A 23,624-nucleotide genomic window follows, 5' to 3' on the forward strand; every position below is an offset into this window, starting at 1 on the left:
TGTGGCTTATCCGCCCCACCTGCTCTTCTTTCCGTTTTTTGCTTCCTACAATATAATATGTATTTGAGCTTGACAATTGTAAGAGGCCGGGCCGGCCACTTGTTTTTTACCAGCAGAGAGAGCATGTTGCTGCGCTGTTCAACGAGCATATCTTTTCCCCTATCGGGCCTTTGTCCATCGCCCGACTAACTGTTTGATTGGCTGACTGACTGACTGACTACCGGCCTGGCCATGTTTTTTCTTGGAGCAGCCACACGCGCATGCGGCAGACCCCCACAGGGCACCCGTGGCCGGTCAGCGTCTTTGTCATTATTGCGTTATTGCATGTCAGGGCAACTTAAGGAACAGAAAAAGGGCGGGATGCGTGTGCCTCCCCCCCGCAGCAGCAAGTAATAAACTTTCGGCGGCAAGCAGCCACACGCGCAAAAGCGCTTTCCCTTGCATGTGTGATGATGAGGTTGGCCGGCGCGGGCGCGCTATTAGGTTATCATTACGGCCGAGCGAACTCAGAAGTTTCTCCTCTATTATCCACCAAAACCCCCAAAGGACTACAGCGCCCTAGACGCCTTGTGCGCGCGCGCGCGCGCGCGCAATCAAGAAGCAACTAAGAGAAATACACAAATTGACAATACGGCCATGGCAGGATGGCGGAATGTGCATCGTTTAGCAAAGCGTTGGCTAATGGTTTCGCCATCTTCGAACGTCTACACCCGCGGGCGTAGGTAATTTTTACGTAGACAAAAAAAGCGCGTTCCTTCGATCCAAGCGCTTGCGAACTTGCCATGTGTGGGCGGGGAAGGGATGGAAGGGGGGTGGGAAAGAGGGGTTTGGGCAAGGGGGTCGCTGCTGCGTGGGAAAAGAGAGGCGCGGTGGGTGCAAGCGGCGGCCGATGCCGTCGCTGCACAACTGCGTAAACGAACTGTGCTCCTGGAGGTTGTGTGAGAGAATTGCGTCGCCGTCGTCGTTGTCGATTGTCTGGTGAGGGGGGTTGTTGCCGGGGGGGGGGGCTTGCTGTCGTGATCGTGGGATGGGGAGCCGCAGCAGCACGTCGGATCGCGAGGCTGTTACGTTTTAGCTCGGTGCTGGTTTGAGATATTGCGGAGACGGGAGGATCGAGGAGCTAGAATGAAGGGGGGGCGGTACACATGACCGCGAACGACGACACCCTTAGTCACGCCTTGCAGGGGCACCCGTTTCCTTCCCAAAGCGGGCAACACATGCACGATGACCAGACGGCAGCAAATGGGAGCATTCTTCCTGCCGGGCGGGAGTGCTTGTTTTTTGCCTATCGCCTGATTTCGCTCTTCTCCAACGGCCGGGCACTTATCAGACATGCTTTTTCAACTGCCGTCAGCCGTCCAGCTGAGAACCCGGTCCCTTTGCTTTCTCCACCAGGCTGTTATCTCTCCATGTCTCGATGGGCCTCCGACTGCCAGTGAATCGCTGCTTGGCCACCACACCGCAAGATAGGGCCACGGCCGCGTGCCTCTATCTGCGGCCGGCGATAGGTTCCAGTTGGTTTCTCCTGTTACCAGAGCGGAAATAAGTGCGGGGCGGCCCGGCGGGCAAGGTCGACGTGACTCGGCATGTATGTACGAAAGGCCACAGGGCCACCCACCAGCATCAGCAGCACCACTCGGCTACTGTGCAAAGCCGTGACGGCGGCAATTGGGGCGGCTGCAGGTGGCTGGGTTGCAGTGATCAACCGACACGACACAGATCGCCCGCGGCTTGTGATGAGAGAGCGACGGGCCCACGGCCGGGCACGCCGCCCGTCGCATCGCTCTTCCGGGTTTGCAGCCGGCGCCTCGTGGAACAACAACATGGCCTCGATTCGGCACGGCGCACATCTGGTTTGATATATGTCACTTTCGTAAATTGCCTTTTCCGCGGCAACCGGGCTGAGGCACGTAATCATGCTGCACAGCACTCGTCAGGCTCGCCGTCTCGTTCTTGCCAGCGAGCCAAGCGGCGCCAAGCTGGATGTCGCGTCACTGGCAGGGCTGTTATCTGTGACCCTTTGCGGACGGCGAGCAGCAAGGGCTGCGCGAGCTGAGCGGGCTGAGCGAGCTGAGTGGTGGAAGTACGGGCGGCGGCAGTGTGTTGCGTGGTGTGCACCTTTATTCTTGTAAGCACTTTCTTTTGGCCAACCCCACGCCAATCACGGCCGGCAAAGCGCGGACCCGAGCCCGAGCGGGCGGATCACCAGGAACACGGCAGATCGAGGGACGTCGACGGGGAGTCGAGGAGCAGCGGGCGGCGATGGCGTGCGAGTGGGAGCAGACGTGCAGCCACAGCAGGGCGCAGGTGCGAGTCATGGCGAGGGCTGCCGTTGCACTAACGTCAGGTTCGCCCGTCGGGGAAGACGCAGGGCAGGAGCGCAGGGCAGGAGCGCAGCGCGCGGCCGTGGGGGCCACAGGGCCGGCTCATGGGCTGCGCACAGGCGGCCGATAAGGACGGTGGACGGCTGCGAGGCTGCATGTGCGCGAATGTGCGGCGCGCGAGGGGCTAGCGGGCGGCAGCAGCGTTGTTTGCACACAAGCCACGGCCCTGCTCTGCTGCCCTGGGCCTGCAGGCTCTGGGCTTGCACGAGGGGTCCCGCGCCGCGGCTATGCGGCGCACCCCACGCGCAGACAGTCCGACAGCGGAGACGGCGGCGAGGCTTGGCCCAGCCCGCACGCCCACGTCCTTATCGCCCACGTCCATCCAGACACCAGCCCCAGCCAATTGCCAAACAGCGCATCGCCTGCCCTGCCTCTGCCCGATACGGCGCCCGGCCCAGCTGCGCACGCCTCCACCCCCGGCGCGGGAGCGGGATGCGCGCGCCCAAGCTGCCAGTCAAGCAACATGTGCCTGGCGCCGTGGCTTTGTCGCAACCGCGCCCGCCCCGGCCCCAGCCCTCATATCCACGCCCGAGCCGTCTGAAGCTGCGCACGCCTGCGTCCTTCTTCACGCTGCCCCGTCCCTCCCAGCTGCGCGCCCGCCAAGGCCTGCGCCAAAGCGGATGCTCCCGCGACCACCACGCTCCCTTCGCCTTATCACCAAGATATACCACCGCCTGCCGACGGTCAGTCTCCCGCCTTGCTTGCGCCGACGCTGCTAACCCTCCCCCAGTAGCATTCCTGCCCGCCCCTCAATGCGCCTGATCTCCACAGAGCCCAAACCCGCTCTCGCCATTTTCTTCTCAGATGTTCCTTAACACCCACCGTCTGGTCCATCTGCCGCGCATCCCGCCGTCGCAGCCCGAGTCGGAGCTTCCGCGCGGGGAATGTCGCTACCGCCACCGCGAAGCTGGTCAGGCTGACCGCCAGACCTGCGTCTGCCAGGGCTTCTCTTTGAACCGCCAGCAGCCCGTCGGGACCACTTGTGAGTGTGGCCATCCGGCATGGGTCCACGTCCAACAGCCCATGGCCGCCGTCACCTACGATGAGCACAGGGCTTTGGTGGGCGAGTTGGCCCGGTTCAAGCAGGAGCAGGACCGTAAGCTCCAGAACTTGCAGACTGAGCTCGCCCAGACCCAGCACGAGCTCATGGCCCAGCGTGCCCAGAACCTTGAGCGGGAACGCCTCTTCAAGCTGCTCGAGGCACGCCTGTACCAGAACATGAAGGCCATGAAAATCGAGCTGGATGACAAGATGGACGGCGTGATTGACCAGCAGCATGCCTTCCAGCGCAAGTTGATCGACGTTGAAGACGCCACGATGGAGCATGAGATCAAAATTGAGAAGTTGGAGTCTGCGCCCAACGCCGTGGTGACACGAGACCTCACCCCGGTTCCCGAGGCCTCGCTGAACGACGATCTTTCCATGGATACCGCCGTCGATACTGCTGTCGAAGAGCCAACTGCCATGCCCGAGAAGCCGGAGCAGCCCTGGAGCGTCAAGGTGATGATCGTGCCGCGTCGGAGCCAGCAGTTTGCTTTTGAAGTCGACAGCACGGCGCACAGGAGATGCCAGTCCCGCAAGCTCTTCCAGGAAATCGAATTCTCAAGCAGAGACAGTGCAAACTTCCACTTCACCGTCGACAAGGCATTTTCTCATGTCCTCAAGGACCGTCCTTGGGTCCCTCTAATCGGCTATCGCGCTCAGAACGACTGCTTCGGTCGCATTGCTCTGCGGCAGATACCCCCAGAGTTTTCGTCCGGCGACCTGTGGGACTACTTCTTCCTCGATCATCACTGCGTTGCGCACGACAAGCTGCAAGGAGACCTGCTCTACATCGCGCTGCGGGATTCCGACCTGAGCTGGGAGGAGATCAAGGAGCTACCACCCATGTTCGGCGCGTCCGAATCCGTGTGGACGCACGAGGTGGATCTGGACGGACCTCTCCCCGGAGCCAAACATTCCAACGCCCCTTTAGGACGGCTGGATCGGGCGGACCTGATGTACGGGTACTCGCCCAGCCCACCCCCTTACACGTCGCAGCGGCACCACCACCAGACCACCACGGTCCAGTCGCAATCGCAGCCGCAGCCGCAGCCGCAGCCTGAGCCCGAGGCCGTCCTCCAGCAGCACGACGCCAACAGCAACAACCGGATGTCGACGCCCCTCGGCGTGCTCGCGACCGCATCCGCGTCCGTCCTCGGCCACGCGCTCAGCCGGCATCCCACGTCGCAGTCGGCCACGGCGCAGTCGCTCCGCAGCCTGGGCAGCACCGAAGACGGCGCCTCGGACGACGAGCACTCGCACAGGGACAAGATCCGCAAGCTGCGCCCGAAGATGTCGGAGCCGTCGATGCCGTCGGCTTCGCTGGCGGGACACGGCGGCGGCAGCGGCAGTTCGTCACATCATCATCACCACCACCATCATCATCATCATCAACAACACCAGCCGCAGCAGCCGGCCGTGTATTATTCTGGACGGAGCAAGCGGAAGATGCCCGTGCGCGAGAAGACGAAGGAGCCGCTGCAGTTCAAGCTTCCGAGCTTGTTGCATCATCGCAATCACAGTAATAAAGAGGAAGCCGCGTGAGTTTCCTTGTTTTTTGTGTGTCGGGAAGTCGGGGGGCGAAAGAGAAGGAAAACGCTTTTGGGAGGGAGGGGGGATCCCCGGTTTTCAGATAAGGGGCTAGCATGTGTGGTGCGGAGTGCTTTATTATTATTGGTGGGGTGCGGGGATGATGAGGATATGCAAATCCCACGAGGAACTTGCGCCTTTTTTTCCTTTCTTCCTTTTCCCACCTCCGAATCACCCGGATATTACGGACGTAGTAGGGTGTGTGGCATGTGTGGCATGTGTGGCATGTGTGGCAGGGAAAACAAGGAAAAAAGCAAAAAGGAGCTTTCATGTATGTACGTAGTCGGTTGGTTGTTTCGGATTGGCGGGATGTGTCGGGATACCCCCTATATTTTTCTTTATTTTCACCTTTTTCTTTTGCATTTTCATTTGCGACTCATCAAAGGGCGTTGTGGGAAAAGACGGGGGTAGAATCATGTCGCTCCATGTATGGCATCGTATGCCTATTTTTCTCTATCGACGGCTTTTTTGCTTTTGAAGTTGGGGATTTCCATTTTTCTTCTGGAAAAGCATCAGAGATGCTTGTCCTCCTACTCCCCGTTTAGGTCGCTCATCATAGCCATACACTTTTTTACTATACGCTCGGTACTTGGCCGAACCAGCGTTGCTCTTCGAACCAATCGCATCTTACAGCATGCGCTTTTGAAGCCAAAAAGGGCATGTGGATGCGTGGAAAGGCACGTGAGCATCTTAAACTTGCAATCACTAATGAGAGAGAGAGAGAGAGAGAGAGAGAGAAGGTTCATTCTCCTCCAACTTCGAACGTCGCAACAGCTATCGCGGTACGTAACTGGCAGCAGTCTCTCCTCGCCGACGCCCGTCAGCAAAAGACGAAACTATGAATAATGACCGGGGCGCGCCGAACAATTCCGTCCGGACCATCAGGGAAAAGAAGCTGGGGGGGAATGGAATGGAAGGCCCATTGAGCATTGTGCATTCGATGATACCACCACACACGCACGCCAACGAATAGTGCCACGTGGGATCGTTAGATGGGGTGGAAGGGGCGCTCTGACGCATGTGTACCTCTCTCTCTTTCTCTCTCTCTATCTTGTTTTTATTTAAAGTTTTTCTTTGTCTAGACCCAGTAGTAGCTGACGAATGGTGGATATGCACAGTAGCTTTGGTGGCTCCAACGCAGATGGGGCCGATTGGGATTGTGCATTGGTGCGGCGACGGCGGCAGCGGCTCGGTTCAGCTCTCGCTCAAGCTCCGTCATCGTTGCCTAGCTATCGTCGTCGTCGTCGTCGAGAACGAGTGACCCTTCTGGGAATGGGGAAAAGAAAAGGGGGAACGGGAGCTGGGGGAGAATTTGTGGCGCATTATTGGTTTCCCTTGGTCGGTTTGGTTGGAAGGGAAGCGCAGGCCGCTGACACGGGCTATGGTTCCTCACTACTGCACGGGTAAGGGAGAGAGATTCTTGTTTGCTGGGCGGGTGGATGACGTGGTAGTTGAGGCGGGCCGTTGAGTTGACGCCATCACCGTCAGCAGCAACCACGCTGGTCGAAGACGAGAGCAAGCCATGGTTTCGGGGGTGGGAAGAGCGTAGATCGGGTGAAGTTGTCTGGCTGGGTCTGGTGCTAGACATGGTAGTGGGAGGCAGCACCAATTGGGGATGGGGGATTTGCGTGTTGAAGCATTGGGAAGAGGCACAGGCGGCGATCAGCCTGCTCCTTCAGGAACGGCGAGTGATGGATGGACGGATGTGGTTGGTGGACGGGCCACTAGAGAGAAGGCGGGCGGGCCGACGGCGGCGGCGGTGGCGGCATGTCCTGGCCGAAAGGGAGCGGTTCGCGTGGGAGGGCGCAGCAAGAAGGTAGGTAATTGTGTTTGGCAACTTGAACGTCGCAGGCCACCCGCGCTAGGAGGAGTCAGGGTCAACGGGCAGCCGGTGAAGGGCTAGAGCCAGCTACGTGTACATGGCAGCGTCTTGCGGCTCCGCGCCTATCTGCTGGCTATCTGTGCGCACGCCTCGGGGGATCGACCGGTTTCGTCACTCGGCCTTGGCCTCTCCACGCTCCAGCTCCAGCGCCAGTGCGCCGGGATGCGGTGGGCCCGCCTGGCGCCGCTCGATGATGTGATGGGGTTGGTCAACATGTACATACATATCTCCGCCCTGTTCCAACGCTCGTACCACAGCACTCTGCGGCTCTCTCCTTGCGCCAACATTTCCGCCGCCGAAACACCCATCGCGAGCGTTGCGACAGCCCGCCCCGAGAACTCCCGCCCGGCGTGCACCCCGGAGCAACGTCCGCGCGAGTGTCGCCGCGCTTGCCGATAGGGTCAGCCCTGCGCCGGCCTTGACGGCGTCCCTGCCGGTGCCTGCTTCGGACGCTCGCCACATCCGAATGAGGGCGCGTCTCGAAATAGCCGACGGGGGCGTCTGGTGGACGGCGGTGAATGGCGGTCGACGACGGCAGTGGCTAGGTTCGAGCGGCGGCAGGCAAAGAAGCAGGCCATGGGCAGCATGGGCGATGGTCGGCGATGGTGGGCGATGGGGGAAGCGGCGGCGGAGTCCCCATTGGCGGGGAGCGGGCGCTCCTGCCCCGCGTGTTGCATTCCATTCATGTAACCCCAACCGCGCATCGTCGGCCAGAGCGCAACGGCAGGGTGGGCAGGAGCCGGCGAGGGGGTGCGACTGCCTATCAATCGCCGCTGCCAAGCGCGATAAGGCTGCCCTCCGTATCACTCAGCCTGAGGCCGCTCGACCCGTGCAACCGTATCAGCGCTCGCGGCTGAGGAAACATCCGGAGACTGCTGCCCAGGTAGCTCTATGTAAACACCGCTGCTCGCTGCCCGCCACTCTCCTGTCTCACCACCCCGACCGTGTCTGCCGCCTGCCGGGTTGATCGCGAGCGTGTCTGTCTGTCCGCGTCCGTCCGACACCTCTCCTCGACGACGACCGTCCGCTTGCCCCGCACAGACTCCGCACTCAGACCATGGCCGTGGCCGACGACACGGGGGCCAAGACAGACCTCAAGGTCTCGTCGCAGCCCTCTTCGCTCAAGGATGTCTCGACCGGCAACGCCGAGTTGGCCGACACTGCTCCCTTGCCAACCTACGAGCACGAGAAGAGGCTCGTCCTGAAGTTTGACCTGCGCATCCTGCCCGTCCTGGCCTTCATGTACCTCTGCAACTCTCTGGACAAGGGTAAGGATCCCCCACCATTCCACCATCCCCCCCGCATCGCGCTAAATCCACCGTAGGCAACCTGGGAAACGCGAAGACGGATGGCATGGAAGATGACCTCCACTTCAAGCCCCACGAGTACAACCTGATCCTCTCCATCTTCTTCATCCCCTATGTCATCTTTGCTCCTCCCATTGCCTTTCTGGGCAAGAAGTTCGGCCCGGGCAAGGTCCTGCCCCTCCTCATGTTCACTTTTGGAAGCATGACCTTGCTCGGCGCTTGTGTTCGCAACTTTGGTGGCATGATGGCCCTCCGCTGGATCCTGGGCATGTCTGAATCAGCCTTCTTCCCGCTTGTCATCTACTACCTGACCACTTTTTACCGTCGTGGCGAGCTTGCCAGACGTCTGGCTCTCTTCTACGCCGCCTCCAACATTGCCAACGCCTTCTCAGGCCTGCTCGCCTTTGGCGTCTTCCGTACGTCAACTGAACAACCGTGCCCCTCTTGAAATACTAACCACTTCTCAAAGAAATCAACTCCCACCTTCATGGCTGGAGGATCCTCTTCCTGGTCGAGGGTGCCATGACTGTCACTTTCTCCGTCTTCGCCTTCTTCTACCTCCCCAAGTCCGGCACCGAAGCCTGGTTCCTCTCAGAAGAAGAGAAGCGCATCGCCTACCAGCGCATGCAGATGGACTCGTCCTCTGTCGTCAACGAGAAGTTCAACCTGAAGGAAGCTCTCAAGATCTTCAGAATGCCCGCCACCTACGCGTGGTTGGGCATCGAAATCTGCCTCGGCGTCCCGCTCCAGTCCGTCTCGCTCTTCATGCCGCAGATCGTCGGCGCGCTGGGCTACGGCAGCGTCAAGACCAACCTCTACACGGTCGCCCCCAACGTCGTCGGCGCCGTCGTCCTGCTCATCCTCGCCTTCGCCTCGGACCACGCGCGCCTGCGCTTCCCCTTCATCGCCCTCGGCTTCCTGCTCACCTTCACCGGCTTCATCATCTACGCCGCCATCCCGGACATCCACGCCCAGATCCACGTCGCGTATTTCGCCTGCTTCATGATGACTTGGGGCACCAGCGCGCCCAGCGTGCTGCTGAGCACGTGGTACAACAACAACGTCGCCCACGAGGGCCGCCGCGTCACCCTGACGTCCGTCGGCGTCCCGCTCGCCAACCTCATGGGCGTCGTCAGCTCCAACATCTTCAGGAGCCAGGACGCCCCCAAGTACAAGCCCGCGCTCGCGACGACGGCGGCGTTCGGCGCCACGGGCGCGCTGCTGACGCTGCTGCTGGGCGCCTATATGATTGTGGATAACAAGAGGAGGGACGTGAAGCAGGGCGTGAAGGTCAGGGCGAGGGATGTGAGTACCGAGAAGTTGAGGGAGGGTCCGAAGAGTCCGGATTTCAGGTGGTTCTTGTAAGGTGAGAGAGAGAGAGAGGTCTTTTGGGTTCGGGGTTGGGGATATATCGAAAAGTCTAATGTTTCTTTTTGGATGTGGGATGAGATTATACCATGAGATACCATTGAAGCATGATCTTACAATCTATATTTATCATTATTATGGCTTCTCTCAGCCTTTCGACGCGAGTTCCTTGGTGTTTGGGCCAGGTAGAAACGCCGTGAGAGTGACAATATAATTTACAAAGCCTGCAGCAACGGTTGGTCAGCGCTTGCTCAGTACGTCGGCTTGTAAAGGGGCCCGACCGATCTGACCAAACTTCTTCTAACTGCAGTACCAGGCGCACGCTGGTTGAGACATCCTCATCTACACCCTCATACTTGCATGTTCTATATGACGTTAATGGACGGGGCTTGAATAGACTCGCCGCAGCACTGAAACCGCATTGTACAGACGGATATCTTCACCAATAGACCAAGACTACACTTTTAGTCAATAGTGCTTTACCGATGAAAAGCAGGAGGCTCAGGCATTCCGCCCGACGTCTCCATCTTCCCCCATTCGTATTGCCAATGCTGAGTGTTGTATAGCAATGCCAAAGCAGGATGAGAGCCCGCGGACTACAGGAACGTCAGTAGAACTTTTGTCGTGCAGTCCAAGGGGATTAGTTGGTCTTACTAGGGGGGCTTCCATGTCAGTAGCAGCTGGTACCTAAAGCCGTGAACGGATCCACCCATTCCGTTTTATGGCTGATTGGCGGCCTCCAGTGGATTCGGCCCGCCGCCAATCCTGGAGCCTACGTCAATTTCAAAAGCACACACGGTGGAAATCGCCTGAGATAGAAAGTCGTGGGAAGTTATTGATAAGTGTTTGACATGCTGCTACCCATAATAAGCCTTTCTTTGGACCCTAAAAAGAGATATATCTTCCTGACAAACAATCAATAAACTCGCTCACTGAAAGTTATGGGGAGGGCTCGGTTATCCCGTGAGAACGGCAAGAAATAAAAAAGAAATAGCAATATCGTACATAGTCGTCCGTTCGAGCCATTACCAATCCGCATGACGACGTCGAAAACCACTCACACAAACTCAAACTACTAGCCTCAGCCAGCCAGCCAGCCCTCCCTATCCCCCTCATCACACTCACTTCTCCGCGACAAGAAACTCTACCCTCCCAACCTTGCTATAGACCAAGACGGCCAAATCCGAGTCTCCGGCCTCCCCTTTGACCGCATGCACCCACCTCCCGACGGGCCCATGCGTCCCCTCGCTCACGACGTCCAAGCCGTGGCCGCCGACCCTCAAGCCGCCGACCTGCGTGTCCACATCCGCCACGCCCGCCCACTCGGGCGGAAAAACCGCTCTGACGGACCCTGCCGACGACGTGAAGGCCGCCGTCAAGTTCGCAAACGGGTTGTTGCTTCGCCCCTTCTCGTCCTCGTCCTCGTCCTCGTCCTCGTCCTCGTCCTCGCCCTCCTCCTTGGCCCGACGATCCGTCGACGTCTCCGGCGCCAAGACCCGCACCACCGACGAGCCCGCCTCGTTCCTCGTCGTCATCAGCGACGAAGAAGACGCTCCACCAGAAGAAGAAGAAGAAGAAGAAGCCGAGCCCGAGCCCGCCGCCCCCACTCAAAACCGGCAACACCACCACCTCGATCCCCCCACTCTCAGACCCAAACTCGCTCTCCTCGACTCAAGCACGTACGCCCCCGTGATGCTCCCCGCCCCCGTCTCAACACCAACCCCATAATCCCGATCCGGCAACAACAACAACCCCCCTCCTCCTCCTTCTTCTCCCCTCCCCCTCCCCTTCCTCCCCTTCCTCCCCTTCCTCCCCTTCCTCCCCCCTCCTGTACCGCCGCCACCCCCACCGCCCCCCCAAAACCTCACCCCCACACCCGCCCCCGCCCCAAACACAGCCGGCACGTCTTCCCTCCCCCTCCCCGCTCCGCCCCATGAACAGGCCGCACGTCGACGTCGACGTCGACATCACCGACAGCACCAGCACCAGCATCGATGTCGAGCAGGTCGAGCACCAGCGCAAAAGGTGCCACCGGCGGCGGTGGTAGTGGTGTGGATGCGCGTGCGGCGGCTGCGGCTGCGGCTGCGGCTGCGGATGGGGTGGCTGGCGAGTGCCGGTGCTGGCGGCGACGAGGGCCGGCGGCGAGGGATCAATCAGACGTCGAGGGAGGAGCGGAGGAGGGTGAGGTTGAGGAGGGGGTGGTGCAGGTGCAGGTCGAGGAGGGAGAGGTGGATGGCGGTGATGGTGAGGGTGTTAAGGGGGGTGGTGGGGGGTGGTGGGGGGAGGGCGAGGGTGATGGCGATGAAGGTGCAGTGGGGGTGGTCGTGGTCGTACAGGCCGTCGTCGTCGTCGTCGTCGTCGTGCGGGCGGGTGGGCTTGGGGCGGCGGCTGTTTTCTGGGGTGTCGATGCTTTGCAGGATGGTTAGGCTCGTGTCTGTGCTGGCGACGGTGACGGAGCGCTGGAGGTCTGGGGAGCTGCTGGAGATTGTCACGGTGGCGCGGATCAGGTTGCTGTTTTGGTGGTCGGCGGCGGGCACGAGTCTGATGAGGCCGTGGATGTCGTGGAAGTCCCCGTGGTGTTGAGGTATCTGCTCGACGATGCGGAGGTCGTCCACGTGCTTGAAGTCGTGGGTCGTAGTCTGAGTGTAGGGCAGGTCATGGCAGTGGTAGAGCGTGGGAAGTTGCTCCCAGTTTGGCAAGTCATGGTGCACGTGGCTCTATACACAGACAGGTTCAGCGGCGGCAGTGCGAGTTTCCAGTGCCGGCGAGCAAGTACCTTTTTGTTCTTGGCTCGGCCGACGGTGACACTCAGGATCAACCAGATGAGGATTGCATGGGCGGCCGCAATGAAGAGCAGTCTGAGGATCTTCCCGCGGGACCAGGGCCTTCGTGGCCTGTGGTGAAGATGCACGGCGGCAGGGTGCACGCCGGCATTCTCGAGGTCCTTTGACGGTCCCGTGTCATACTCGGCCTGGTTCCGGGACGGACCAGCAGCAGCCGTGTCACGAGGCACTATGCTCGGGTAGGCTGGCGGTGGTAGAGGAGAGCCGAGTAGAGGAGTCGACTCCTCCGACTCGTCCGAGACACGCGCCTTCCTCGACGGAGACGGCTGTGGCGAGGGCATACCGAAGACTGCAGTGAGTGCGGAGCGAGAGGTGAAGTCCTGGGCCCGAGGCTGGTTATGACAGCGGCCAAAAACCGCGGCCTGGTGGCACTGTGATTATGCGCATGAGCTGGCCATGGCGTGCTCGCTGGCGGGGGACGTCAGCGATCCGCATAAGTCTGGCGCTTGAGCGGACGGCGACATGCAACCCCGCACCTGGAGGATTTGGCGGGGGCGTCAGTGAGGGCACGAGGGTCCAGTTCCGACGAAAGGGAAGCGAGTGAGGACGAGAGAGCAGCACTCACCGTCACTCACCTCACTCACCGCGACTTACTTCGCTTGCTGCACTGCCCGCCACGTGAGTGCGGACAGCCTCAGTGCTGTCCCATTGGCGCGCGCGCGTCGGAGCCGTGGACGACGCTCGTCCAAACATGCAAGCCATTGCCACTGTCCCATCACGTGTGGCCTGCATCTGCGGCACACTAAGTCGGCCCAGACTCCCGTCCAGCTATATACGTCTCGCCCATCATTGGTACACTATTCGACTAACGTAACAATACCCCCTGGCTCGTCCCACCCGCTAGGGCCATGACACAATCGTGACAGCAAGGATGTATTTACTATCGGCTGTAGGGTATATGGAACCTTTGGTCTTCGGGACGAGCCATTTGCCATAACATTGCAACGAAGCGCGTTCGTGAACATACACAACATGAACAGTAGTAGTTTCAGGTCCCCTACATGGCGCCTCCCAGATGCATTGCCCGCCCAAATCCCCCAAACTCCTGCCAAACCCAGACCCTTAACTCAATGACACTGACACCGACCGGCTCTTGCTCCTGCGCTCAAAGTCCGGCCCTGGCTTGATGCCGAATAACGCCTCCGTCCAGCTCCGCGGCGTTGGTGGTGGCGTGCTCGTCGACGTGACCTTTGCCCTTGCCGTTCGCATTTCCAGCTGGGAGAGATGTTGGAATTTTGTTAGTTTGGTCGCCGACACGAAGTCGTCGTACCGCACCCAGAAAAGCGGCTCCAGCTGCAGGAACTTGGCCTTCTCCGCCTGGATCGTCGTGCTTTGTTGCTCCGGATTGTACCCCGGCCAGTTCTGCCGCTCGAACAGGAAATCCTCCGCAAGCTGCGAAATGTCGTACGTTTCGAGGAATCCGTGGAGCTGCTTGGTCGACACGGGCTTGCACTCCCATGACTCGAACTCCTTTCTGACGTCAAGCTCTGGAAGCCCCAGAATGCCCACGACTTGGAAACTCATCATCCAGAGCTCGTCTCGCCGAGACTCTGGACAACCCGGATCGATGTCCGAGTTCTTGGCAACGTGAACCGGCAGGAAATTGTACTCGATGCCGCCTTCCTTCGTCGCGAAGTTGAAGCGGAGTGGCCGATCTGCTCCTTTTTCACAGGCCCGCCTCAACGCCCGGGGAAGCTTCTCCAGTCGTTCTTGTCGTTCGCGTTCGGCTTGTATCCGTTCCCGCTCGGCTTGCAGTCGCGCACGCTCAGCTTCCTCGGCAGCTAACCGTGCCCTTTCCGCTTCTAGCCGAGCCCGTTCCTCCTCCGCTCGCCTCTCTGCCTCCTTCTCCTCTTCCTCCTTTCGGGCCTTCTCCGCGGCTGCTTTCCGCTCAGCCTCAGCGCGGCGCTCCTGCTTCACGCTTTCAGGCGTGTCTTCCTTGACCGGTTCTGGCTCCACTTCGGGCTCGGCTTCAGGCCTGGCTTCGGCTTTCGCGGCTTTTGCTGGTGCGGGGCGTGCCTCCGATCTCTCTTGTTCCGGTGAAGATGGATGCGGCGAGCTTCTGATGACCTTCGCAGTATGACCCGTCTTTCTGCGCACATTGCGGGTTGGACCGCGAACTTCCTCTTCGTCCTCGTCCGAGTCCTCCGATGTGCTGTCTCGCGATCGCCGGTTGAGTTCTCTGCGTGAAATCAAGCGCTTTTTGGGTTTGGCGTGGTTGTCCAGCGTGATGTGCTTATTTGAGCTCTTGTCCGACGGCCTCCCCCTAGTCTCCCTGTCATGTGTTCGTTTAGAGCTTTCGTGGTCGGTAGCCTTCCTTCGTGGGCTCCTGGGATCCGTTCGCCTCATCTCCGGGCTTCGTAACCGTCTTGACTTGGTTTTCGCTCGCTCATCGTATTTCTCCTTTAGTAAATTGCGGACATCCTTTGCGTTTGGTCCGTCAAAGTCCTCAGCGAACTCCCAGTAGGTCAGCCCATCTCGATTCCGCCTCGTTGGATCAAAATCATCTTGGGCCAACAAGAGACGAATCACGTTGAGATGGCCTTTCTTGATTGCAACCAACATGGGCGTCTCGTTGTGCTTTGCAGGATCGCGATGGTCGGCAGAAAGTCCGGTTGCAAGCAGAAAACTCAAAATCTCGTCGTGGCCACCGCGTGCAGCAGCAACGCCGCAAGCAACATTTGGCATGATCCCAGAAGCAAGCAATTCGTCCACGGCTCGTTTGTCTCCTTGCTCAGACTTGATGCGGAGAACCTCGGTGTTGTACTCGTTCGGTAGTAGCGTGGGTCCTACTGATTCCTCCACGCTCCGAGGTGTTCGACTCTCGGACTCATCTTCCGACTTTTCCTTCTTCCACTCCATCATTGCCTTCTCCAATTCGGCTTTAATCTCGTCGGCCTCATCGATGGTCGAATCCAGAAGTGCCAGTGCCGTTTTGAAGTGTTTGTTCTCGTATGTCGGATCCACACGAGCTTTCCAGAGGAGCAGTTTGATAACTTCAACATGGCCATTCTGCGTTGCGTCGATGAGAGGGGTGTCGTGATCCAACCAGTCATGGCCATCAGTTGCACAGCCTTTGTCAAGGAGGAACTCCACAATGTCTTCGTGCCCGTTTAGTGAAGCTTTTTGCAGCGGAGTGACGCCAGCATAATCAGGTGAGTCCAGTTCGTCTGGCGACGCTTCGTAGGCTTTTTGGACCGCCGCAAAGTCGCCCTTCTCGCAACAGCGTAACAACCGCGTGGCGCCAAACGCATCCTTCTTCTTCGCTGGCGGCAGAGTCCGAACCGGAGACGTCATAGACCGTGTGCCGCCTCGCCTCGGCCGTGAAAGAGGCGGCACATTGGATTGGGGATGGGGTGAGGAGTTATTTGATTCTTCGCTGTCGTCTGAGGCCCAATCCTTGTCCTGGCGAATGTTCTCACGCCGTCTGCGGTTCTGGGCGTTTTGCACAAGAGACTGGGTGGACGCCGACCTCTTGTGGACTTTGATGCCTGCTGCAATGGGTGAGGCTGGATTCCTGGAGTTTTTGCTGAGAGCCTCGGTCTTGTGCCGCTGCCGGGGCGGCTCCAAATCGGCTTGGTTTTCCCGTAATTTCCGTTTCCGCGTATCGGCAACCGATGAGCTTCTTGCACGTGAGTCATGACCGAGAGGGGGCGAGTGAGAGAGGATCCGAGCGGATGAGGCGTTTTTGTGTGGATAGTCATGGTCACTGGAGAAAGCAGACGAAGCCTTGCGACTGGCTGGGCCGTTGTCATGCGATTGGGCGCGTTCACGGCCGTTGGCACCGTTCCGCTTGTTTTCTGGGACGCCATTGGGAGGGGCTAGTGGGCGAGGGCTCTTACGAGCAATGGAATCCTTGGCGGCATCGGACAACAGCTTGGCGGATGGAATGTCGCTTATCTCGTCGTCGTCGTCGTTGCGTTCGTGCTTGATTACCTTCTTCGGCCTCTTCGTCTCGTCATGCTCGGGCCCAGACAACACGACCGTCTCCGCCTCGGATTCATCCTGCTCGGCATGAGCATCACGTCCATGGTTCCCATTGCGGACGGCGGTGGCCTTGCTGTCCTTATCGGTAAGTGGAGGGGACGACGGAGGCGCTGGGGACCGGACTCGATCGAGGGAAGGCTGCACCGACTGCGGCTCTCCGTTGCCAGATGGATTCGGCGGCGGCAAGTGGTCAGCGACAGCAGCGCTACTGCTCATCACGGACTTTTGATCACAGGTGATGCCTGCCTCATGCTGGAGGGGGCCCGGGTGAAGCCTGATGACCGTGGGCGCCAGTTGCTCAGCAGACCGGTGCGCGTCGAGAGCCTGTCGGACGGTGATCTGGGCGTGCACTTCAGCCAGCTTGCTGCGTGGATGCACGTGGAGGAAGTGTGGGGTGGCGGTGCGTCGTGCGGGTGTCGTCGGGGCGGGGGGAGGTGGTGGTGGTGAGGAAAGAGCGGTACGGAGCAGGCGTGGGAGGTGTGGGAAGGCGAAGGCGAGGAAGCGCGACCGCCGGCTGGAGACAGAGAGGAGGCGGCCAGCACGGGCCGGGTGCTGACATAAGGCAGCCTGCTTCACAAAACCGCGGCTGCGACTCGTGATACCGTACCGGGGCCGTCCAGCTCACGGTGCCTGGCGGAGGCGCGACACGCTGGCCGCACCCACCGGCGCGATCACCTTATCGCCACCCTGCCCCTGAGCCCGCGAAGAGGAGCGCAGTCGCGACAGGTGCTGCGCGAGAGGCCGGCGCGAATAGGATGCGTTGAGGCATTAACGCTCTGACAGCCGGCTGAACAGCGTTACGAAACACTGCAGAGCCTTTAGCTTATCACCTCCCCCAGCCCCAGCGCGAGAACGGCATGGCCTCCCCGCTCCTGCACCCGCTCGTCGCCCGCCTCGAGCCCGTCGTCTTTCTGCGGTCCCTTTTCCTCACCGCAGCCTCGATTGTAATCCACCGTGTCCTTTCCGCTTGCGCAGCCCGCCCACCGCTGCAGACCGCTGTTCGCTGACGCAGCCGCAAGGTTCTCGCCGTCGACGCCGTCCCAGCCTTCCGCTCTCGCTTCCTGGCTTACGGTTCGCGCACAGCAAACACGTCCGCAGCCCCAGCCTCGCGCCCACGCAATGCATTTGCCGCCGTGCTCGACCACCTGGCGACGTACCGCGTCCCGCACAGCTGGTTCGCCCACTTCTACGTCCTGTCCGTGCTCGGCTCCGGCTTCTGGGCGGAGCAGTATGCCACCGATGGCGCCCTCCTGAAACTCGTCGCCGGCAAGGCCACCGGCCATCGTACAGCCACCATGTCGGTGGCACGAGTCCGTCTAGCCTGGCTGCTTATGCTCGTACAAGGCTCGCGGCGTCTGTACGAGTCCGCCGTTCTGTCGCGTCCGTCTTCATCCAACATGTGGATCACGCACTGGCTGTTGGGCCTGCTATTCTACGGCGCCATGTCGATTGCCATCTGGGTCGAAGGGACGCCGGCCTTGCAATCGTCGGGTGGCGGGAACGGAAGCACGGCACCGCCGCTGGATCTGCAGCTCGTCACGGGCACCTTGCTTTTTCTCTGGGCTTCCAAGCAGCAGCACGACGCCCACGCACATCTCTTTGGCCTGCGCAAGTACACCCTGCCCACCCGAGGGGCTTTCCGCTACATTGTGTGTCCGCACTACACGTTCGAGTGCGCCATCTACTTGGCCTTGTCAGTTGTAGCTGCGCCGGTGGGACAATTGGTCAACAAAACGGTGCTGTGTGCTCTGATCTTCGTAGGCGTGAATCTGGGCGTGACTGCCGCTGGGACGAAGGAGTGGTATGCGACGAAATTCGGTAGGGAGACGGTGGAGAGACGAGCGAGGATGGTGCCGTTTGTCTGGTGAGCGAGCCTAAACAAAACTCTAGACTTGGTGGTGGCGAATTGCCTCGCGCGTCTGTATCACCAGACAGCACCGCCCCAGTCGCGAAATGTTGATGCAGGGTTGGTTTGTCTGTGCTGCACCGGCAGGTATAAAATCAGGATATTCTCTGCCAATGTGTGTCGAACGCAACGGGACAACCCATACTGCGAAGCAAGGGGGGTAACCAATGTATTGAGCTGCAACGCGAGGCCCCAAGCCTCGCAGGGCGCGGAACGGCTTGTATGAGAGAGCCGTTTGGGCGATGGCGGCGAGGGTGGGCTTGGCCATGGCAGGCATGCTGCTGCAGCCCGTTGGGATCGATTAAGCGCTCGGGGGTCCGTGTGTAGCTTCGCAGGCAACTCAGTCCACTGGCCGTCTGCTGTAGAGAGCGCGGATAACATGTTGTACGGTCGAGTGCAGGCTCTCGGCAACGGCGTGACGGAGAGACTCTCGGCGGAGGCTGCTGCTGCCGTGGGAGCGATTGCATCATGGGCCGGCCCAAGCTTCTGTCGCCCAGAGCTCTCGCGAGCGCAGGTCAGTCAGCGCAGCGCTGCCAGAAAAAAAAAAAAGCAGTCTGGGCAACGGCGCAGACAAGGCCCCGCAATGGACGCCTCGTACGCACGTCGGCGGTCTAATCAGCACGAGCTCGTGGACATGGCGTCGTGTTGAGCAGCCGCGTGATCTCTGCCCCCAGCTTTTCTCCGCTCTCCGCGCCCTGCTTCGGCGCCTCTGCCCTTTCGCACCCAACGCTCGTTGCTGCGGCGGGGAACCATTTACTCACCCTCCAACTCTGCCTGCCTCAGCCCAATCCGCCACACGCACCGCTCTCGCCGACGAACTGTTGCAATGGCACCCCAAGCTGAGGATGCGTACTGCACGGTGAGTCGTCCGCCATGCCACTGTTTCGTCCTGCGCTAACTCGCATGAAGCTCGTCATGAGCGACTCATACCTGCCAGGTGCGCCGCGAAGCTGCCAGACCGGCTCCAAAGCCCAGGAAGCGCGTACTGATCGATCCTACAGGTGCCGCCGTACTTGCGCATTCGCTCCGCGATGGAGGGGCGACGAAGAAGCTTGCCGCTCTCATCACACTGGATACGCTGTCTGCAGATTCGATTTCGGAGCTCAAGGTAGCCATTGGCCTGCCATTGGCCCTTATCACGACATTCGTTGACGGGTGATACAGGAGCTTTATGACTATGTGATTCCGGTACCGCACATCGGCAACCCGAAGCCTGCCAATCTTTACCTCATGGATCGCGGTGACCTCGCCTACACCTTCACTAAGATCGCGCTCTGGCGACAGCTCCAATTCCGCAAGATCGTCTACATCGACGCTGACGTGGTTGCTCTGCGAGCCCCCAACGAGCTCTTCGACCTCGAAGCGTCCTTCGCCGCCGCCCCCGACAGTGGATGGCCCGACTGCTTCAACAGTGGGGTCATGGTCGTGAGCCCCAACATGGGAGACTACTGGGCATTGCAGACGCTAGCTGCAAGTGGAGACAGCTTCGACGGTGCAGACCAGGGGCTGTTCAACCAGTATTATGAGCACAAAAGTTGGCACAGGCTCAGCTTCCTGTACAACTGTACCCCGAACGCCCAGTACCAGTGGGAGCCTGCGTTCCGACACTACAAGAGCAAGATCAGTCTGGTGCATTTCATCGGCAAGAACAAGCCTTGGTCCAAAGACTCTCGATATGGGGGTGGCTCTGGCGTTTATAGCGAGCTCTCTGCCCGATGGTGGGCTGTCTACGACCGACACCTCAGAGAGAAGGTAGGTCGCGTAAACCCCCTGTGTCTCTGAAATGTTAACACCATCCAGGCAGAACATGTCGACGCCGAGACGGTACTCCAGACTGCTCCCAACACGATACAGCAAGCTGGCTGGGCGAATGGTCAATCGACTACACCCGCCTCCCAAGGAGGTGTAGCTTCGCTTACCCAGCCTGCTGTGCAACCAACACACCCCGCACAGCACTCTGAGCACTCTTCCCCTCCTCGGCAGGAGTCGGGAGGGAGGTTTTCGCCGCCCCACATGGAGTGGGATGCTACTCGGTAGGCCCTCTTTTAGCGTAGACACCAGCATTTCTAATTCATTTCAGCACGGCTCCTCCAGTAGAGTCACGGCCCGAGGCCGCAAACTTCCCCACCCAGACTTATACGTTTAGCGAGGACCATCATCTCTTCAAAGCACCAGCTGCATACCCAGAGCCTCCCAAGAACATGTGGTACGAAGTGCCGGAGGCGAAGCCTGCGCCACAAGTAATGCCGAAAGCCATCTTCCCTTGGGAGCAGGAACGTGAAAGGCCGAAGCCTACTCGTGTGTTTGCGGAAGACCTTGCACCGCCTCAGCCAGCACCACAACCTGTCGCTGATCCTACTGCTTCTTCTGCAGGTGTTCCAGCAACGCTCTCGTCTGAAGGCGACGACGCAACTTCAAAGGGTTCTCCACTATCCGCAACGCCAAAGACTCCCGAGGATCCCTGGCAGACCTTCGGACAAACCAGCGCCAACGCTTGGGATAGCGTTCCTGGAATTGAGAAATACGTTCGCGCGGTAATGGGTGCACAGATGAAGAAGTCTAAGCCTGCTGGCATATCGCTCGAAGGCCTGGTCAAGCCCATTGAGCTTTTCTCGCCTACTGGAGAAGGCACCAGTGAGCGTCGTGAAAGCCTAATCTTGACTGACTTCCCCAGCGCCTTTGAGAGGCCGAGTCTTCCGGTGACGCCTGCACCCGTTCGACGACCGACGTTTTGGGGAAACGAACGAGATGAAACGGGCGAGCTACCAGCCGCTGAAGGGGTACCATCGCAAGCTGAATGGGTAAGAGGCTCCTTTACTTGGGGATGCCCCAAATGCGGCTTCCGTTCTCATGATCTTGACTTGTTTCGGCGCTCGCGTTCTCCCCCTCGTCGGCCATTCTCTCGTTCGTTGCATACCTCGCAGCTCTTGGCTGCAACGTCAGTTGCTTTGAGTGCAGCTGCTCATACCACTTCCAACAAACCGGAAATGCCTGCGCATCTTGTACCGGTCAAGTCTGCCAAGGAGGTCAAATACGAACAGAAAGACGACGTAGGCATGAGATATGCCGGTGTGCCTGCTGTTGTTTCTTCAAAAGCCTAATCTTTTCGATATCGTGCGCCTGAACAACTGAAAGCTGACAATCGTTGCGAATAAGAATCCCGAAGAAAGGCTTGAGACGCTACGTCGCTCGTCTCTCCTCGAACTCGAGCATCTCAGGCGGGCTTCCGCCTCGAACGCACCTTCACGAGAGCTGCCGGCACACTCAGTTCCTCGTCCTCACAACGATGCTCAGCACCATAGCCTTTTGGGTCGTGCGAGCCCGCAAGCACAGGACAAGGCCTCGAAAGACAACGGGCAGGGGCAGGCCAGCCAAGCACATGAGACTAAGACGGAGACGGCAACGGCTTTAAAAGCAGAGGATGTAAAGTCTACCGCGGAGACGACGAAGCCGGTTTTCTCGGAGCCGGATTTTGGCAACCCTCCCGCCGTTGAAGATGCAGAGTCGTCTGGGAAGAAGGCGGACGTCAAGGCTGATATTTTGAGTCCGACTGAGCGGTCCTGATCCATCCCTTACGCTCTTGTTACGAAGTGACGATCGTTGGCAGTTTCTCGCCAAGCCCTCCCTCCTAGTGTTTCCCCCAAGCAGCAACCCTAAGTAATTTCTTCACCCTCAACAATGTCCCTATGTTTTCTTAACCGTGGCCTCTGTTGAACATTCTTGGGCAAGACATGGTTTCTCCTTGTTTCGGTGTCTGTTCTGCATGGCTTGCGTAGCATAGCCTTTGTGCATCCAACCCTTTTTCATGGCAAACATCTGGATTTTATGCTCGGCCACCTTTCACTGCTCATATCTTGTCTCTCTGTACTGAATCCTCTTTGGTGGTTACTTGTACTTTTTTTTTCCGATATCCTCTTCTTCCTGGCATGTCTCTACTGAGGCTTCTTTTGTTCGGCATGTCCAGGCGCTGGTGCTGTCGTTTTTTTCTTGTTCCAATTTTCCTGTATGCTAAATGTCAGGACCTCTTTTGAGGGTCTATAAAAATGAGATGCTGTACGGCTCGACTGTTCGTTTCTCGCCCAAAGTTTGATAGAGACCGGCTGAGGGAAGCATTAAGTCATTTTCGTGCTCAGTTGTGTGCAGGATAAACTCGGTGCTGCATTGATAGTCATTGATCGTATTTTAAATAAACTTGGAGGCATTCTATCTTCCTGTACGGACAGGTGTTTAGGCCACGGTGAACTAAGGGAGCATAGCGGTCATCCGAGGGGAGCGAGCGAGCCCCCAGACCACCTTTCACTTTGCCCGCATCAACCTCACTCTACCAAAGATGGCCGAGTGCGTGGCAAAGCCCCTACCGGTAAATCTGCCTCAAGCTGCAGGGGCAGATAGGCTGTCACTCAGACAAAGCGTATATTTGCACACTAAAGAAGATGGGCTCATCCATGACGCCCGATGGTGAACACAAAAAAGAGAAGCCGAGCAGGAAGGGATTTGGCCGGCCAATCAGCCCGTCGAAGCGTATCTCGTGGACGGCTGCCACCGCGTGAGACAGGCAGAGGCGCCGTCCGCTCGATGTTCGGCTCTGACGCAGGCAACACCCAGGGGCTGTGTGCATGCGCCGTTGCTTTGGGCGAGCGTCCGTCCGCTTTGACGGTGCCTGTTGGCCATGTTGGGGCTGACCGGCATGAAGTCAGTGGCACGCCCTGGTGCCGTTTTAAGCACAGACGCGTTATGCAGGCCCTATGGGTAGCACGTTGCGGGAGACATGACTTGTCGAGACACTGGGCGGGCGGATGGCTCGTGGCCCCCTTGAGGCGCGGATGCTTTTAGGCGGCGCTACGTAAGCGTGGCGATCGGCAAGCTGGAGTGCTGGATAGAAGGCGGCGGGTGACCAGCGTGCCAGCGTCCGGCACTGGACTGATGCGTTTGCTGCGAGCGCGCTCTGCTCGGCCGGGGGCATGGGTGACGTCCCTTGGCGGCTAGGCGATGCTGGGGCGGGATCGGGAAGAGAGGGCGATCGGATTCTCAGCTGCTGCGGGTTGAGGCGCTGAGGGACTTTTGCACCGCTCGCACGGCAGCGAAGATCGCGTTTCAAGAGGCACACAGGGAAGGAGGCACAGAGGGAGGGAGGCGTAGGGCGCCGTTTCCCCACACGCGGGAGGGGGGGCCGTGCACGGGCGGGTTGCATCATCGGCTGGGAGCTCCCAGCAACAGAGGTGACAGCTCCCGCCGCGCCTGCTTGCGGCCCTCTCGCCGCGCTGCTGGAGCGAGCTGGGGCGAGCTGGAGCGAGCCTGCCGCCGCTTCCTTCCGCAAAT

General features: G+C 59.4%; 7 protein-coding genes across 7 annotated transcripts; 4 read left to right on the plus strand and 3 right to left on the minus strand.

The window, feature by feature from the left end:
- Positions 1–3,188: 3,188 nt before the first annotated feature.
- On the plus strand, positions 3,189–4,970 carry BKCO1_120006 (uncharacterized protein; the record flags this gene model as incomplete). Its single annotated transcript, XM_020270733.1, has 1 exon — positions 3,189–4,970. The coding sequence occupies one exon, from the start codon at positions 3,189–3,191 to the stop codon at positions 4,968–4,970; it is 1,782 nt and encodes a 593-aa protein (XP_020132558.1).
- A 2,984-nt stretch (positions 4,971–7,954) lies between these two features.
- BKCO1_120007 (mfs transporter) lies at positions 7,955–9,569 on the plus strand (the record flags this gene model as incomplete). The annotated part of the gene is made up of 3 exons (XM_020270744.1): positions 7,955–8,165; positions 8,222–8,620; positions 8,674–9,569. 3 exons carry the CDS (start codon positions 7,955–7,957, stop codon positions 9,567–9,569), a joined length of 1,506 nt encoding a protein of 501 aa, XP_020132557.1.
- Positions 9,570–10,693: 1,124 nt separating this feature from the next.
- BKCO1_120008 (uncharacterized protein) lies at positions 10,694–11,107 on the minus strand (the record flags this gene model as incomplete). The annotated part of the gene is made up of 1 exon (XM_020270755.1): positions 10,694–11,107. One exon carries the CDS (start codon positions 11,105–11,107, stop codon positions 10,694–10,696), a length of 414 nt encoding a protein of 137 aa, XP_020132562.1.
- Positions 11,108–11,725: 618 nt separating this feature from the next.
- Positions 11,726–12,696, minus strand: BKCO1_120009 (uncharacterized protein; the record flags this gene model as incomplete). The annotated part of the gene is made up of 2 exons (XM_020270766.1): positions 11,726–12,289; positions 12,349–12,696. The coding sequence occupies 2 exons, from the start codon at positions 12,694–12,696 to the stop codon at positions 11,726–11,728; spliced, it is 912 nt and encodes a 303-aa protein (XP_020132561.1).
- A 781-nt stretch (positions 12,697–13,477) lies between these two features.
- BKCO1_1200010 (ankyrin repeat protein) lies at positions 13,478–16,615 on the minus strand (the record flags this gene model as incomplete). The annotated part of the gene is made up of 1 exon (XM_020270589.1): positions 13,478–16,615. One exon carries the CDS (start codon positions 16,613–16,615, stop codon positions 13,478–13,480), a length of 3,138 nt encoding a protein of 1,045 aa, XP_020132571.1.
- Positions 16,616–17,256: 641 nt separating this feature from the next.
- On the plus strand, positions 17,257–18,267 carry BKCO1_1200011 (3-oxo-5-alpha-steroid 4-dehydrogenase; the record flags this gene model as incomplete). The annotated part of the gene is made up of 2 exons (XM_020270600.1): positions 17,257–17,343; positions 17,419–18,267. The coding sequence occupies 2 exons, from the start codon at positions 17,257–17,259 to the stop codon at positions 18,265–18,267; spliced, it is 936 nt and encodes a 311-aa protein (XP_020132570.1).
- Positions 18,268–19,131: 864 nt separating this feature from the next.
- BKCO1_1200012 (glycosyltransferase family 8 protein) lies at positions 19,132–21,869 on the plus strand (the record flags this gene model as incomplete). The annotated part of the gene is made up of 7 exons (XM_020270611.1): positions 19,132–19,164; positions 19,215–19,242; positions 19,307–19,413; positions 19,470–20,057; positions 20,106–20,338; positions 20,386–21,106; positions 21,462–21,869. The coding sequence occupies 7 exons, from the start codon at positions 19,132–19,134 to the stop codon at positions 21,867–21,869; spliced, it is 2,118 nt and encodes a 705-aa protein (XP_020132569.1).
- Positions 21,870–23,624: the final 1,755 nt, after the last annotated feature.

This window comes from Diplodia corticola (genome assembly GCF_001883845.1).
Source record: "Diplodia corticola strain CBS 112549 chromosome Unknown scaffold12, whole genome shotgun sequence".
Taxonomy (NCBI): Eukaryota; Fungi; Ascomycota; class Dothideomycetes; order Botryosphaeriales; family Botryosphaeriaceae; genus Diplodia; species Diplodia corticola.